At 38.5% G+C, this 17,557-nt stretch overlaps 3 protein-coding genes across 3 annotated transcripts; 1 reads left to right on the top strand and 2 right to left on the bottom strand.

The window, feature by feature from the left end:
• Window positions 1-1,596: 1,596 nt before the first annotated feature.
• PKNH_1341900 (metacaspase-3, putative) lies at window positions 1,597-7,491 on the bottom strand (the record flags this gene model as incomplete). The annotated part of the gene is made up of 1 exon (XM_002260794.1): window positions 1,597-7,491. One exon carries the CDS (start codon window positions 7,489-7,491, stop codon window positions 1,597-1,599), a length of 5,895 nt encoding a protein of 1,964 aa, XP_002260830.1.
• A 2,036-nt stretch (window positions 7,492-9,527) lies between these two features.
• On the top strand, window positions 9,528-10,828 carry PKNH_1341800 (N-acyl-phosphatidylethanolamine-hydrolyzing phospholipase D, putative; the record flags this gene model as incomplete). The annotated part of the gene is made up of 2 exons (XM_039113575.1): window positions 9,528-10,529; window positions 10,646-10,828. 2 exons carry the CDS (start codon window positions 9,528-9,530, stop codon window positions 10,826-10,828), a joined length of 1,185 nt encoding a protein of 394 aa, XP_038969951.1.
• Window positions 10,829-11,066: 238 nt separating this feature from the next.
• PKNH_1341700 (conserved protein, unknown function) lies at window positions 11,067-15,936 on the bottom strand (the record flags this gene model as incomplete). Its single annotated transcript, XM_039113574.1, has 15 exons — window positions 11,067-11,177; window positions 11,324-11,446; window positions 11,578-11,685; window positions 11,851-12,021; window positions 12,226-12,404; window positions 12,563-12,618; window positions 12,813-12,886; window positions 12,992-13,106; window positions 13,254-13,358; window positions 14,020-14,156; window positions 14,311-14,399; window positions 14,542-14,795; window positions 15,124-15,367; window positions 15,603-15,716; window positions 15,855-15,936. 15 exons carry the CDS (start codon window positions 15,934-15,936, stop codon window positions 11,067-11,069), a joined length of 1,962 nt encoding a protein of 653 aa, XP_038969950.1.
• Between the last annotated feature and the right edge of the window lie 1,621 nt (window positions 15,937-17,557).

Genomic DNA, 17,557 nt, shown 5'->3' with positions numbered 1-17,557 from the left:
AAAAAGGAATAAACTTTTAAGAAAAGAAAAAATATTAACTAATAACTTATGCAAAATGTGCTAGGCACGTGAATATAATCTGGGAAAAATACAAAAAGTACGTTTCTTCAAGTTTAACTTTTTAGCTGACTGTTAGCGCAAAACTGATAAAGAGCAACCCCTGACGGGAAACTTCCAAAAATTATTTTTTTTTTTTTTTCATAAGGGCGATTTGCCCTTCTCCCCCCCTATCCATGATTAACTAGACGTGTTTTTCTTCGATTAGCGAAACACACTTGCGCCATGTTCATACTCCAAAAAAGGTATAGGCACACGCCATTATTTGTGTAAATTAAAAAGGGGGGGCAACAAAACAAGTTGAAAATTTTGATTACCACCTGGACATGATGATCTATGCGAATTTATTACTTTGCAAAATATTACCTCTTTGTGTGGGCACATGCCATTTACGCTCATATATATATATGTAACGTTGTTTGTATAATTTCTCCTTCTATCTGTGTGGTGAGCTGCTTTCACACAATGCTTGCCCACCCCCGTGTGAGTAACCCATTCTATCCTTCCACGTGTATTCCCTTAACAAAAAAGGTTCTGCTTACAAATACGTACATTTTTCATAAGATTGTTTTTGTGAAGGGGAAAATACAACGTTGTAATTGTACGAGTGTTGACTCCATGTGGGGAATGCACCTATTTGTTCTTTCGACGTATCCCCATTTTTGATGAACCCTTTTGGGGGAAATTTTGGGAAACCAATCTACTGGTATCACCATGCTGCACAGATGTTGTGTGCGCATAGACCGTGGAGAGGGTCTCGCAATCAAATGAATTGGCCAAATAACCAAATGGATTAAATAGCAAAGTGCAAAAAAAAAAAAAAAAAAATTAAAAAAGAGGTTTCCTTTTATCAACAGGGTCATTCTTTTTTCCCATTTTACTCCTCCCCGTTGAATCGTTACACTGATGGCTACCCTTCGTCATCTGGGGATAAACCATGCGCAAAGAAGTCGCGCATACACAAGTAATGTCGAATGATGCGTCTAATTTCACTTCCATGTGGGTAATTATATCTTTACACATAATGGGTCTAAATGGGGCCTAAATTGCTTCTCTCTATTCGACTAAGGATATTTTGCCAACCTGTTTTCTGCGCCTTGTTTACGCCTACAGTAGAGAGCCCCCCGCTATTCTCAAATAATGCGATTTTTCCGCAACAGCGTTTTGTGCATATTTCAAAGGGCTGCCCATGGATACGGACTTGCTCATTTGAAAGGACTGAAAAAATTGTTAAGAAGTCGACAAAAGGATGTGGCATATGCACTCGTCGTTTGTCTTGGAAAAGGCGGAATTGAAAATGATCAAAAGGTAGGATCTACCTATGGGGACCAACACGGATGGGCCACTCCAACCGGAGCAATCATCATCTCGTACGGTGAGGATTCGTTGATGCGTCATCAAAAGAAATGCAAATGGTAATGAAAAAGTACCTCCAAAGTGGATATATGAACACACACGCATGGTCGTGCACTACCCCCCTCCACATACATACATACATACATACACACACACATACACGCACACACGCACACATTTTTTTTAATACCTCATTGAGTAGCAATTTTTAATCTGCCCATTTGTGTCGGAAAAATATTTGGAAGATGCGGAATTAATGAGAGTAGTGGTGACGGACAGAGACTTCCTACTTTTGACGGTGCTGCTCCTGTTGATTTCTTCCCACGCTTTTTTAACATTTAAAAAAGGAAACAAATCAGAATTTATAAAATTAAATTTATAATTTTGGAATTGTATATTTTTGCAATAATGGATAAAATAATTTTTACTGTTAGCATTAGCTCCTGGGTGGATAGTGAATTCTGGTTTTTGATTTAATTTTTTTAATTTTTCATTTTTTACATTTTCTACTTTTTTTTGGACAAGGATTATTAAATTTTTTAACGTCATTGGAAGGAGGGGTTGATTTTTCCTTTCCGAAATGTTATTCTTCAATTGCGATTCTTTAAACTCGATGATGGCTTCAACTAGGCAATAAGTAAATACTCCGTGGCTGACGAGCGAGTAGTCGTCATTTTCTTCTTCCACATCGCTTCCTTCTGCTTCGCCCAAAGTATCCTCGGAATAGTCGCTGTGATTGCCGTGGTCCATGTGCTCGCCCGCTTTGCCACACGCATGCTCCTCCGTTCCAGCCCCACTATCACATCCCTCCATGCGCCCGTTTTTTTGCCGCACATCAAGGGAAGTCGCGTCCTGTGCATGTTCCTTACCGCTTCTACCTCCCGCGCTACTACTGTTAAAAAACATCTTCACCATATTTAGGGAGAAGCTGAAATTTTTTTCGTAGACACTTTTCTTGGCTGAATTTTCATCCCCCTTCCGGGGGGGTTCGCCACCCCTTTCTCCCTTTCTACCGCCTTTTTTCTTGCAACCCTTCCTCTTCCCCTCCGAATGGACAAATGTATCCATCCCCTTAATCTGTGTAACCCGAGCGAACTCCATAGGGGGGAATAATCCCTCTATGGAAATTTGTTCCCATGTAGCTCCACAGAAGCAGTAAGCCTTGGGCGCAATGGGCAAAGAAGAAATGGATTGAAGGAGGGGGTCAATCATAGCAGCCGTGGATTCTACTTCTATCAATTGATGGTACCTTGATTTGCAAAAATATTTTTTCATACTAGAATTATTCAGTATTGTCACATCGTAAATAGCCTTATGTACCTTATTGGTTGGATTTGTAATTGGCCATATACCTTTCTGCTTACAACCTTTTATATAAGAGAGAGAATTTTCTGTTCCAGCTGGGTCTAAAATGGTTTGGCATCCTGAGCAATCCAGGACGATAGTCATTTGGGCATTGGCATTTATACTTAACAACAAATCTTTCAATTGAATAGCTGTCAATACGTTCTGTTCTAGGATGCGGTTAAAGGGGTCTGAACAAAGAAAAGCTTCGTCGTAACCTTCACCCTCCCATCCACTCATGTTATCTACTTGCACACTCTTCCCCGCAAAGTAAAAAACGTATGAACCCAGTGGAACGGAATCTCTGACTAACCAATTTACAGCCTTTAAAATGTTTATCCTTGTTGGCCACAAATGAAAGCTAATACCTTCTGATGAAAAATCCACATTTTTAATAGCAAAATTTTTACAAGAATTGCACTTATCTATTTCTGAATTATGTTTTTCATAACTACCTATGTTGTTCGTATTAAACAAATGAAATAAATTTTTTTTTTGTTTCCTTTCTTCCTCATTTGCTTTGTTCTGGCTATCTCCCTGTCTTATGTACTTTTTTTTATTTATATCAAAATCTTCATATATGTATGCATTTGAAGGTAAACTATCCGTTAGTAGCAGAACATTTTCGGGTTTAAAATCGAAGTACTTAACTAAAACTCTGCTGAAAATATATGCGTCGTTAACTGCCCCGTATAGCCTTTCCCCTTCTGCCTCCCGCATGTAGTTGCAGCCAATCACGACTGCCTTTTTTACGGTGTGCTTTGAGTCTGCTTCGAACGCAGCGTCTAAGAACTGCTCCCTCGTTTTCACACCGCCCATCATTTTCACACCGCCCATCATTTTCACACCGTCCAACATTTTCGCGCCGTCCAACATTTTACCGCCGTCCAACATTTTACCGCCATAAAACATTTTCGACTTTGCACTCGAATCGGTAACCGTATTCATACCGCCCTTCTGCGACAGAACCGTCAGGGACTTCTCCTTCCTCAAGCTCTGATTTCTGTAGGATACTGTGCGGTGGAAATGGGTTAGAGTTTTTGGGTCCTTGTTCCTTAAGTAGTTGTATATATCACTGTTGCTAATTGATTTGCAAACGGGCAATTCATTTCTGTTGGGGATCTCCTTTGTGGCATTCAAATGGGTTAGCGTTGTTTCCGTCTGGTATGGAAGAGTTGCTCCTTCGGGCAGATATTCCCTTGCCCTGTTTTGCGTCTTCGCAAGGGGGTGATTTTGCATGGAGCTTTGATCAGTACCATTACTCAACAAGGAGATGGTAATATCATTAACTTCTTTCCTATTTAGAATGGTGTGGGCGTTATTTAAATATTTTTCTGGGGCTGATTTAAATGTGCTCCTTGGAGGTAGTCCACTTGGAATGGACCCCTTTTCCGCTTTTCTCTCAAAACTACCCCCAGCTACTGTACCATTTTTTTCTACACCAGAGATGGACAAAGTGACTTCATTGCCCAATGGGCCTTTGCACATTTCACTGAATGGTGGAGACGGGAAGAACACATTGCTCATGTGGCGCACTTGATTATTTGGCATCAACCTGGTGCTACTCCCACTGATGAATTTGTTTCCATGTGGAGTCCTACAGAATGGGTCACTTGTTAGCTGTTCCTGTGGTCGTATCTGCTTAACGGTATTCACATTTTCCCCATGACTCATATGTCCCTGCCTGTTTTTCGTTGCAAATTTGTTAACAGTATTATTAAGATGAACTTCCAAGTCTATCCGCTTGGTCTTATCCTCAGAATGATGGTTGTCTTTAGGAGTGAAGGAGTTACTATTACCGACTTGGTTTTTTTTACACATGTCTCTCTTCACATCCCCACTTGGGTGATTGCGAATGTGAAACATGGCCTCGTTGTGGTTGACATTATTACCCTCCACGGAGGGGTCATTCACGAGAGTGGGTTTGGTAGGAAGACCTTCCATGTAAAGGTGTCCACTCAATTCGCGACTTTTCCCCTCTATATCCGCTAAGATGTGCTTGGGAAAATAACCCTTCATTGGGAGCACAATTTCCCTCCCTGAAATTTCGCTTAAATTTTTTTCATTTTTCATACTAGAGAGTTGTTGATCACATTTTGCCATTTTTTCCATTGTGTTGGCATTACCCTGCGATATGCATGTTGACATGCCGGAGTCTACATTAGGGTCCCTCTCCCTCAAAACATATCCATTCACATGTTTTATTTCGCTCGCACTGTGATCTATATATATTTTTTTAAATGCCTGGTAATTATTTCGAACCGTATTAATAGGCCCCGTTAACACACTGTAGGTGTCTTGACTAACTTCATCAGCGCGCCTAATTTGGGAGGGTCCATTTGTTGTTGCCTTAATCATCTTTGTAGTACAAATGGGATGGTTTTCTTTTAACATCATTTTGGAAGGATGGAAGAGGTGTGGAGTGGTACTTACAAATTTGTGTTGATTCTGTTGACTTCGATGAGAATGAGTGAAGGAGGGATTCAAAAAATTGGGCCTACTCAAATTGGACTTGTTCAAATTTGGCCTATTCAAATTGGGAAATCCAGCACTGTTGTCACTCAAACATGGCGATTCACTAGGCTGACATGGCGATTCACCAGGCTGGCATGCCGAATTGACATGTAAATCTCTGTGCGTTGCTAACATGGACGGTCTAACATCATGACTGACCAATTCGGATTTGAGATTGCTCCTAATTTGGTCACCCCGGACAGAGTGGTGGGCTTTTGTTTCATCCCCTTTCTGTCGGTTACTAATATTTGTCCACATATGACCTCTTTGCCATTTCGATATATTTAGATTATCCCTACTGCATTTATCGACATCCCCGGAACTCTTCTTAAAATACTCGTTCGTGTTCGTTACACTGCGTAGATGCATATTGCCGTTCCTTCTAGGCAACTTATGATTCGAAATATCATGTGTGAGGTTGTTACATGTGAAGGGGGGATTACTACTCTTGGTGGAAATCAAAATTTTGGTACTTCCATTAGCATGAATAATATTTCCGTTATTAGTTGAGCTCTTTTTCTGTATATATGGGAGATTCACCCATTGGGGGTGTTCTATACAGTTAACATTCTTTAGACCATTTGTGTTATCAACCGTGGTTGATTCTTCCAATTTGTATATGCCTTTTAATGGACCTCTACCACCATCATCTGTGCTCAGTTTCCCTTGGTTTCTGATTTCCCCCCTAAACATGATATCTGTCAAAGACCTATTTTCGCAGAGGCTCGTTTCATTATAATTAGAATTTTGGTTGTAACTGCCAATATCGTAATTTGTGCTACTTAGGGCATTCGAAAAGGTGCTGTTCTTTTGGGGGGTTATTCTTTCCTCTTCAGAATTTTGGACATTCTTAATTGATTCATCTAAAGGGGTTGTCTCATTAGGGCATAACGCATTGGTAAGGATTTCCCTTCGAGGGGATTTTTTCATCATACCCAAATCGGCTGTATTGGCTTTATACAGACTGAACTTGCCATTCTCCTTTTCGCTAACCAAACTGGCAAGATTCTCATGTGCAATAATATCCTTCTGTGTGTTTTGGTTATTTTTTTTTTTTTCTGTAAGGGAACGCCTACCTTTGGCCTTAAGCAAAAAATCTGTGCTAATAATTTTGTGGCTATTTATGTCCCACATTGGAATGTATCCACTTTTATCCTTCCAATTGGAACAATGATTGTCTTCCCTCTTTATATGATTCTCTGAATTTTCCGTAAAATTGTCATTTTGCGGATGATGTTGATGTGAAAAATGACTAGTCATCTTGTTTGGGGAGGCCCCCTCCACATGGTTACCTCTTCGTTCATGCTTTTCCCTTGCATTTCCTCTCCCATTTGCATCACTATTGCTTGACAAGCCATGTTTGCCAAAGTGCTCCTCTGCTGGATAAGATAAGCTAGCCAAATTGGAAGGTCTAAAAAGTGCTTCTAAATATTTTGAATCGCTGCTTTTCACAGCGGCCTTCTCCATCCCTTCGCCGAATGACGCAAATTTGGAAGGCATACTTTTATCTCTCTTAATTCGTGTGCAATTTATTTTGTCACGTTCATTTGTTTTACTTGCCCATATGGGAATCTGTGCGTTTTGAAAAATTATCCCTTTTGCGCTCCTTATATTTGTGGTTAATACATCGGGCGCGTATTTTTGACTACACTGGGTTTTGTTATTTACCTCCGTATGGTAAGTTCCCCTGGAATTTTCACACCTCATTTGTGCTGCTTGCTTACTGCTGTTATTTTTATCATCTTGAACTTCATACTTTGTACTTTTTTTCAACGTGCCTTTCTTCCTCTGACTTAATTTGGTGAAAACCCCCGCAGTTTCTGAAATTTCGATTCGTCTCACGTTACTGCTACGACCCATATTTCTTGTCATGGTTTGAGCTCTATACACGTTACACCCCTTGGGGCTAGCCTTGCTCATGTTGCCACACCGTTCTTCATTCGTGGGAAGTGTGGTAGGTCTTGCGGCACTAGCATGTGGCTTTGTCTGGACTCTTCTCAAAAGAGTTGGTATCTTTTTCTTATCACTAACTGCTTTGTGTAGAAGCCGTTTTTCACACTGTTGCAGATTATCTTCATCGTCCCATTTGTCTATTTTGAAACCTTTTGTTTTATTTTCTCGACTTGAAAATCTGCTCAGCGATGTGACTTTCTTGTTGTAACTACCGATGCTCTCACTTTTCTTCGCCCTCCTCACGCTTAAACTGTCATACTGTCTCATCGTTTGACGTTTGTTTTAATTTGCTAACTATCACGTTGGAAGAGCTCTAAGATTTGGGAATACTGACGTGCAGCTATAGCTGTATAGGCGCCTTTACGCAACGTAGATGAAACTAAATACAAATAAAAATATGTGCACACACGAGGACATGCGTGCTATGCACAAGCAACAGGGAGGGGGGGAGTAAAAAACAGATCGCCGCGAAATGTTACCACAACTATATTTAAAAACGTGTCTTTATTTCATCGTTTCCGCTTTGCATATTTTGAATAAAACACGGGGTGTGGAAAGAAGGAATGGACACGAAAAAAAAAAAAAAAAAAAAAAAAAAAAAAACAGTTAAGTGTTGAAATGTGGAAATGTTGCAATGGTAAAAGGCTAAACGAGCCAAGGTGCTTGTGGAAACTCGTTAGCGACGCCGCGCACATTCGAATTTGCAAGCATATCACTTGGTAATCATTTATCCTTTTATTTTTTTCCCTCCGCCTTTATTCTACAATATGCAACTTCAATGCATACAAGTGCACACAGAAATAATGCTGAGCCTATATTATATTTCCCCCGATTTTGTTATTTCTTTGCGGATGTGATATTTTATAGGAGTTCTTGTTCACAAGGGGGGGGAAAAAAAAAAGAAAAAAAAAGAAAGGGTGGAAGGAAGAAAAAATAAGAAGGAACAATGAATAATGAAGGAAGTGTAAACCATTAAACTTCAAGGATGCAAAACCGGCATCGCCAAGATGAGTCCCTCACCAAGGCATCGAGGAACAAAAGGGGAAAAAGGTAAAAACGTTTAAAAGCAGAATATGTGTACATTTTCATTCCTAGATGTAGCGCCATAAAATCCTTCAAATAGGAAATTTCACATCGAGTAGACTTTTTCACCACTTCATAGTGAGACCCATTTCCAAATAATGTGTACATCCAATTTATACACCTCTGTGTATGGGGAGGAATGTTTCACCCACGTTTGAATATATACCTATTGTTGCTCTTTCACACACGGTTGTATCGTTACGCTGATGCGAACATGTCCTTTAAGGGTGGGTCCTCCTTTAGTAGTATTTGTTAAGGTGCACTTTATTTTTTCCCTTATAGCTTTTCATATTTGTATTTCACTTTTTCTTTTTTTCACTTATTTTTTTTTTTTTTTTTTTTTTTACGTAGCGCTTATGTGAGGTGTGCCACAATGGAACAGTAGATCTGCGAACAAATCCAAATTGTACATACATTTTTCTTAAGTGTGGATCCATTTTTCTTTTCTTTTTTTGAATCTTCACATTTTGTTAAATATGGAAGGATGCTCTAATTTGCTCGTTGCGCTTTTATAACCTCTACAAAGAAAAAAAGTATTTCCCTTTTCACCTTACAATAATGCGAATAAAAAAAAAAAAAAAATCCGCTTGGTGTACATGTTCTTACGGTGCTTGGTCAGGTTAGTATTAAACTTACCCCAGTTTTAACATCTTCAAATTTGTTATTTAAAAAAGAGGGGAATTTTTCACTAAATATTTTGTGGCACGCTTAGAGGGACTAACCTTTTATCCTCTTCTACATTTTCTTTAATTTTACAAAAGGGAAAGAAAAGTAGCTAGCAAAATGTTGCAACATATAAAAAAAAAAGAACTCAGCCACATGAGGAAAATTACCATCTAGGGTTATACATACAAATAGCTTTGCAATACAACATAAGTTTGAAAAGCTGAAAAGAGGAAAAAAAAAAAAAGAATCCCTCTTTAGCACATATTTAACATCGTTCCTGTAATACAATTGCCGAATATACCGGCTTGCATAGAGGACACACAGGAAGATGCGCTCATTGCTTAAGCGCCACGTGCCTCGAAAAAGAAAAATAAATCGTCCAGCGGAGAGTATCTCCTTTGCTTTGCACCACAAATCTGTCAATAGTAGAACGAGAAACACACGCGTGGTACGCCTTACACGTTATGCATCAACCACATGAAGATGTAATTATTTAAAAGAACTCCCGCACGAACACCTCAGGAAAAAAAAAAAAAAAAAAAAAAAAAGGTCAAATGAAAAAACTAATAAACATACTTTTACCCTATTACACCCACAACAATGTCTTAACTTCAAATTTGACTTTAAAAAAAAAGGCGGCTTTCTTTTTCTTTTATTTCGACCGCTATGTTTATTCTCCCCTGTTGCAAACACTACTGAGGGGCAAAAATGTGATAGAGAAAAACAGGTCAAAAAATATCAGCACCAAGGCGGTAGCAGACAAGTTCGGTTCTGCATGTGAAAGCAGCCACGATGTAGGCAATCGAACTGGCAACAATGGAAAGAATAAAAATGATGACGAGATGGGAGAGACGAACGCCATATGGCCAGAAGGAATTTCCTACGTGACACCCCTAGAAATAAAAAAAAAAGAACAATTGAAGGATAAAAAATTCAACGTTATATACATTGGACACATGAGCATCTTAATTCAAACCGCCAATTTTAATATTTTAGTAGATCCAGTATTGTCTACCAGAATTGGTCTTTTCAACCTAATGGGTGTAAAAAGAACAATAAAGGCAGGAATAAGCTTCGAACACCTACCAAGCATTGACTTCATCCTGCTAAGCAACAACCGTTTTGACACCATGGACAAGAGTACCCTGAAAAAAATTGTACTTAGAGATAATAGCATAGTTATTGGTGGTATGAATATTCGAAGATATTTATTTAAAAGAAACTTTCCCGTAGTATATCCCCTAAATTGGTTTAACAAAATTGAATTTGAAAATTTGTCTTTTTACTATTTACCCACTGTAACAAATAGCCACAGATACGTTGTCGACAAAAATGTGTACCTTCCAGGATCCTTCTTAATCCATGATAATAAAACCAAGGCCACCATTTTCTATAGTGGCCACTCTGCGTATTCCAACCATTTCTTGCAAATCAAGAGTTATGTTAATACTATTTTAAGAAGGGAAAACATCGATTTATCTATTTTGCCCATTGGAATTTACAAGCCCAAAGAGCTATATGCCCCCTTTCACATGTCCCCTGAGCAGGCCATACAGGTGAGTAGTCACCCGCTGTTCTTATGCAGCACACCACTTGTAAATATGCATTTGAAATATGTCCACATATATATATGTATATATTTTTCTCCCCAATTTGCGCCACCTCCATTTAGAGTCACCTCGATTTGAAGAGCAAAGCATCTCTGGGCGTGGGCATGGACGTTTTCTGCTTAGGCGGAGAAAACTACAACGAAGCTACCACGGAGCTGTCGAGTCGGTTGGCTCAGTACGAACATGAGCGGAAGGAAAAAATTAACTTTGTTACGTTACAGCCGGGACATAGCATCATCTTGTGAGCCGGAAAGATTTAAGAGGAGGAGGAGGAGGAGAAAAAGAAAAAGAAGTACAGGAATAATTAATGTTGGAAGAAATACCCTAATATCTGCACATAATTCATAAGCGTGTAAAGGCATATACATAAGAAGCACCCATTTAAAGGCGCCACCCTAAAATGAATCCAACAAATTGGACAACTGCGCAAATGTAGAAGCTCCAGAATGGTACGTCCGAGGAAGTATCATCTTCCCATGTCAGCTATTCATACGCCGTAGCCAAGGCCTTAAAACATAACTTCTTTCGCTTGTTGTACTCCTTCTCCTTTCCAAGTATATCACTATTCATTTTTTGCAAATTTTCCTTTACTCTCTATAAAAAGTGGCAATAGAAAAATTCCCGTCAAACATATGAGTACACGTACATGCACCTACCCAATAGAGCACTCTTGAAAAGGGATGTCGACCATGTTATGTCTGTCGAAGCATGAGTTTACAAAACGTATGAATAATACATACCTTGATAATTGCTTGGCTTTTTTGTAGCAATTCGCTGGATGGTAAGATGAACTTGCCCTCTTCATACAGCTTTAGCACTTCACTTTTGTTCACGCCAATTTTCTTCAAGGACTCGGTTAAAGCCTATTTTGTGGGCCGAATATGTATGTGCGTATATGTGTATATTTTCGTGATGGAAGTGACCATGTGCATATGCGTGTGGATAACATATGTTGAGGGAGCCCACATGTCCGCTCGGTTAGGCAGATTGTTACGTTTATCTCCCTGGTCAGCATGCTTATTTCCTTCTCCATAACGGTTATCATGTTCTTTTTTTTCTTTTCATATTTTTTGTGAAATTCGTGCCGCCTACTTTTTTGTTTCTGCATTGAAAAGTTTTTTTTTTTTTTTTTTTTGTAACTTTATGTTTTGGCATTTTTGCCAATTAGCAACTTGGCCCAGTTTTATGTGGCGCATCCCGTTGCTCCATCCTTTTGCCAATTTTTCATTTGGCCCATTTGGCCCGCCGCTAATTTTACGGTACGTACCTCCACCAGCGCTTTAATGTTGCTGTCTATTTCTTTGACAGCATCGGAAAATCCCTGCTTCAGCGCCTTTTTAAAAATTTCCTTGTTTTCGTTATGGCGGGAAATAATTTTCTGGATTATCACATCGGTGTCGCTGTCCCTTTCTTGGGCATTTTTTCTTCCAATGTGGGTCTGCACAGCGGGAAGGGGGCAACGTTTTTGAAGAAAATATTCGCAGAATCATGTACGTCACATATACATTGTGTCATTATGCGTATGTTGGCACATGTCCAACAGGTCAAGTAAGCAGAATAATTCCATTCATTAAGGAAAAGGAAGCCAATTTTTTTTTTTTTTTTTTTTTTTTTTTTTTTTTCCATTTATTTGCTGGCGCACCTGCGAAATGTTTGCACCCAAGTTGTAATGCTCAAGAGGACTTTCACTTTCCGTTTTTTTCTTCAAGTCACTTTCAGTTTTGTACCTCCTGGTATAATTCTTCTCATCTGACGACATCTCATATTTTAGTTTGTAGTCCTTTGCCTCCTTTTTTCTTGTTTTTTTATTTCTCTTCTTCTCTGATGCATGAAACAGTGGTAACAAGTATTGGTGAAAGTGTTTATAACATTTGGGGGTTCTTTCCTTCCTTGAGGAAATTACCTCGGGTAGAACAGAATACACCACAATTTTGCATCCCACAGTAGATTTAAAATTTGCGCATATCCTTCTCGCTAACCTTCACCCTTTGACGGTTTTACTCCATTCCTCGCAATATGTCTAGCCTGTTTGTCGCTGAAAGGGTTAAATAATTTGTTAGTACAGATTATCACTTGGGGTGAATTATACAGATGAATTATGCACATTTGAAATGATGTGTTATCAGGAATGCCTATGGAACTTTTATTCTTTTTTATTCCTCTTCATTTGCACAAATGTCAGTAGAGTCATATATAATGGGAGCTTCAATGGAACGTTCATCTCCCTACTTTATGTCTTGGTCCGTGTTAGATGAATTAGATAAGAATAGGTGGTCGTCCAGTTCTTCCTTTGCGTTGTTTTCCTAAAAGGGAAGGAAAGAAAGAGAGAAAGGATGATTTATGTATGCCTTCGTTACTTCACCTTTTGGTTAATTATAATTCTTTTTCTATCCCTTTTTTCGCATTACGCTAGTAACAGTTGTTCCATCACTGTCTTCCTTCTCCTCCTTATCATGGCGCCTCCTCTTCTGGTGTTCTTCCTTCTTGCTTTTTTTCGCTTCTTTTTTCAGTTTCACAGATATTCTTATGTAATCAGCAGGGTGGGTAGAAAAAGGAGCAGAAGAAAATTTCACACATAGGATCATGCTTGTGTATATACATGAGAACATCTACCTGTGCGTGTTTGCACAGTTTGTTATTTTTTTTTTTCCCCCTCCATGATTTACTTACTTATCTAGGAAGTTCTTCACTTCCTTCGAATTTTTCTTGATATCTAGCGATAGGGTGAACTTGTTGATGCTTTCGTAGTCGACGGCATCCCTTATATCTTGCCCCCTGAGCGGTTAGGCGGTGAAATGGTTGCGTGGTTGTGTTGGTTGTGTTGTGGTTGTGTTGTTGTTGTTGGTTGTGTTAGTATGTTGGTTATGTTAGTATGTTGGTTATGTTAGTAGGTTGGTTATGTTAGTATGTTGGTTGTGTTAGTAATGTTGGTTGTATTAGTAGGTTGGTTGTGTTAGTAATGTTGGTTGTATTAGTAGGTTGGTTGTGTCAGTATGTTGTGTTGTTTTAGTTGTGTTGTGGTTGTGTTGGTTGTGTTGGTTGTGTTGGTGGTTGTGTTGTGGTTGTGTTGTTGGTTGTGTTGTGGTTGTATGTTGGTTGTGTTGGTTGTGTTGTGGTTGTGTTGTGGTTGTGTTGTGGTTGTGTTGTAGTGGTTGTGTTGTAGTGGTTGTGTTGTAGTGGTTGTGTTAGTAGGTTGTATGTTGGTTGTATGTTGGTTGTATGTTGGTTGTGTTAGTATGTTTGTTATGTTAGTAGGTTCGTTGTGTCAGTATGTTGGTTGTAGTTGTGGTTGTGTTAGTATGTTGGTTATGTTAGTATGTTGGTTATGTTAGTAGGTTGGTTATGTTAGTATGTGTTGGTTGTGTTGGTTGTGTTGGTTGTGTTGGTTGCGTGGTAGCGTGGTGCAGATGCGAAGAAGTGGCAAAATTGCCATTACCAAAGGCTGAATATGTTCGTCTGGTCAATTATAGCTTTGCAGTCCAGGGTAAATACATGTTTTCCGTCAAAGTGCACTGAAGTGATGTGGTAGTACGGGACCTCTATTTTGCATTTTTCATCTTCTTCAGGATTGTCCTGAGGTAGCAAATACGGAGGGAAAATATTCCCATGTGTATGTGCATGCATATATGCTCAGGTATATATGAACGTGTCTACTCATGCGGGTAAGCTATCTCTGCTCCGTTAGGGCTGTTCTGCTTTTTTCTGCTTGGCGGCTTGTGGACAGTACATAGTACAAAAATATGGAGCATTTTCCCAAGTAGCAGAGGATGAAGTCTTTGTTCACGTATTTTTTATTTCCTCTTATGGTGAAGAGTCCTAAAAAGAAAGGGTGGAAAAAAGGATGAAAGGTAAAGTGGGAAGAGAAAGAAAAATGATATTTTATGCGGAGTAAATATATCGATACGCCAAGGAGGAATCCAAACGTGAGAATTCCCACAGAAGAAACAAGCTTCTTAACCATCATCAATGACGATCTTTGTGTCCATGTAATTTTCCTCCTTGAGCCAATTTATACACTCCTCATCAAATTTAAAAATCTTAAAATATTTCAACTTTTCTAAAGTCTTTATATTTGCATGTAACCCTTTGATGTTGAAGGTAGCAAAGTCGATCCTTCTGAAGGATCTCCATAAAAATTCCGTATAACAGACCTTCAGCTCCAGATCATTTTCCACTTTTATCTTTTCGAAGATTTGCTTTGTTAGGGTTAATCTGACGTAGAGTTAGGGAGGGGGAGGGAGTGAAATAAGTTGTATTGGTATGGTTCGTAAAGAGGAAGAACTGGAATATTATTGTCCCATGTGATGAGGTAGGCACGAAGGTGTACTGGTACATGCGCATGGGAGAAGGCACATTAACCCACAAAGAATTCTCCTTGTATCTCAGGATCATAATTTATGTGATGCGGGGACAGATAGATCTATCCATGCACCGTGACATGTAACACGTAGAAGTTGGTGTTGAGGTACATTTTGTTCGAAGCCCTTACGCCAAGGGGAACGCACATGTACACTTATTTATATGCGCCTAGTAATCTTACAGCTCTGTCGTGAAGGAAGACTCCACTTTCCGCCGGAAAGACGAACTGCTACAGTTTAGAAACGAACTTAACACGGAGCAGAGGTGGCGCCTCAAAAAACTGAAACTGAACAAGTACTTCAGGTTCTCACATTCATAATTTGTGTAGGCGATTAATTTGTTGAAAATAAATTCGCAGAATTTGATGGAGGTTCTTAAGTCCACATCGATGTTTTTTTTTTCTTCAATGGTGTTTTCAAGTATGACTACGAGAGAGGGAAATGTGAGAAAGCAAATTTACACTTGAACCAAGTGTGCTTAGTCTCGTCTTATAGTGGGTGGATACATACACACAATTTGGTACATCTGAATGTGTTCACATGTAGTGACTACATGTTCTCATTTTCTCCAAAACAACAGGCGATGAATTGAATAGAGGAAAAACAAAAAGGGAAGTGCCTCAGGTTAGCACACTACAAACAACCATAATGAAAAAATTACTTATTTTATCAACCACTTCCCATACGACGGACGATAAAAAAAAATCATTGTATGTTTCGAAGAAGTATTCTAATATTTCTATGAGGGACTTTAAATGTTGACTGTTTATATTTTCTATCATAGGGGGAAGGAAAAAAAAAAAAAAAAAAAAAAAAAAAAAAAAGGAGAATGACGTCTTCGTCTAGTTAGGACACAAGTGGAGAATTCCATACATGCATGTACACCCGCAAGCAAAGAAGGCCATGCCCTTACCCTCATTCTCACATAGATTTTTTAATTTTTTCGTTTTTAACAAAATGGTGTCTTTGTTTAGCATATTCATTGTTGCACACATTGGGGATCATTGTTTGGCAAACCAAATATATAGCAGTGCTGTACTTTAAAAATTCATATTAACACTTGGAATGTGTCTCCCTTCGTGGTGAAGGAGAAGTTTATTTGTTTTTAAGAGGGATAATTTTTTTTTTTACGTGCGCTCATTCACACGAAAATAAGAGGAAGTTGATTTTACCCTTTCGTCTAACCGGAAGTCTATCAAAAAAAGCGGTTGAGACGCGGAATAAAAAATAAAAATAAAGAACAAAAGAAAAGGAAAAATATTAATATAAACAAATATAGCGAGCAAAGCGAAACAAAATAAAATGGCCTACACGCCGACAGGAACAGACGGTTGTTCACCACTTACCAATCGTTGTAGATACACTTTTCGATATCATTTTTTTTTTTTTTTTTTTTTTTTTTCCAACAGATGATAAATTGACTCAAAATACTTTTGGTGACGCGAAACGTTATGACACACTTCACCCGCCAATGTGTTGATACAGCCGTGCAACCCTAATCCATTTTTTTGTTTAAAAGAAATCTCCCCCCTCTTGGGTTGTTCTTTCTGCTTTATTATAAATAGGAACAAGAAAGAATTAAAATACTTTGCGAAAATTAAGAAATTTAAGAAATGATGTGACGCTTTTTCCGGGCCGAACTGGACGGAGGATCGAGCTGTGTCTCTGTTGGGATTCACGCACGTGAGCAATGAAAATTACCCTCATGAATGGGGAATTCTTCCAACGTTAAAAGGATTACCAAAAAAAAAAAAAAAAAAAAAACAAAAAAAAAAATTAAATTGTACAAAAAATGCAATACATTGTACTGTACTACAAAAAGGAATAACCTTCAAACGAATTTTACATAGCAGCGCAAAAACGCACAGACGCGCTAAAATAAAATTGACGCAAAAGGAATTTTGAAAAAAAAAAAAAAATAAAATAAAATAACAATAATAATAATAAAGGCATATGCCTAAAAACACATTACATGATTGCTTCACATTCTGCCTGATTATTTCATCCGTTGCTCACGCGCAAATGAAGAAAAAGCACTTAAAAGTTCTAAGACGAGCGAAATGAAAACGTGCAATCCACATTTTAACAAATGCCCATCAAAATTAACTTGCCCTTTCTTTAAACTTGCATTTTTCTATATAAAGATGTATTCCTTCTTGAAGCCATTGTATTTAAAGAACCAAATATATGTGTACATTTGAGTTATTCCAAATTATATATACAGCCCCCCAAATACAACGTCGAATTAAAATACAGGCGCCAGATTTTTTACGCCAGTAAACTCGGTTATAACTTGCGTCATTACGCTGCCACCTGGTTACATCCTCAACTTCGCACTTAGCGGGTATACATTATCTAAGTGGCTATGCATAAGAGGTTATTCGTAAGTGCGCCCTTTTTAAGCATCCATTTGTAAAGCGCGCAATTGCACCCGACTCATTCTACAGCGTTTGCATGCTTACCGCAAAGTTTGTGAATAAAAACACTTTTTTAAGAAAAAAAAAAAAAAAAAAAAAAAAAAAAAAAAAAAAAAAAAAAACTACATATATTACAGACGTTACGCACGCATGTATGTACATACCTACTCCCATGTGAAAAATTTAAAAGGGCACATAC

The sequence above is a fragment of the Plasmodium knowlesi genome (assembly GCF_000006355.2).
Source record: "Plasmodium knowlesi strain H genome assembly, chromosome: 13".
Lineage (NCBI taxonomy): Eukaryota > Apicomplexa > Aconoidasida > Haemosporida > Plasmodiidae > Plasmodium > Plasmodium knowlesi.
The sequence above is the reverse complement of the archived record's forward strand: the minus strand, read 5'-3'. Positions and strand labels throughout refer to the sequence as shown.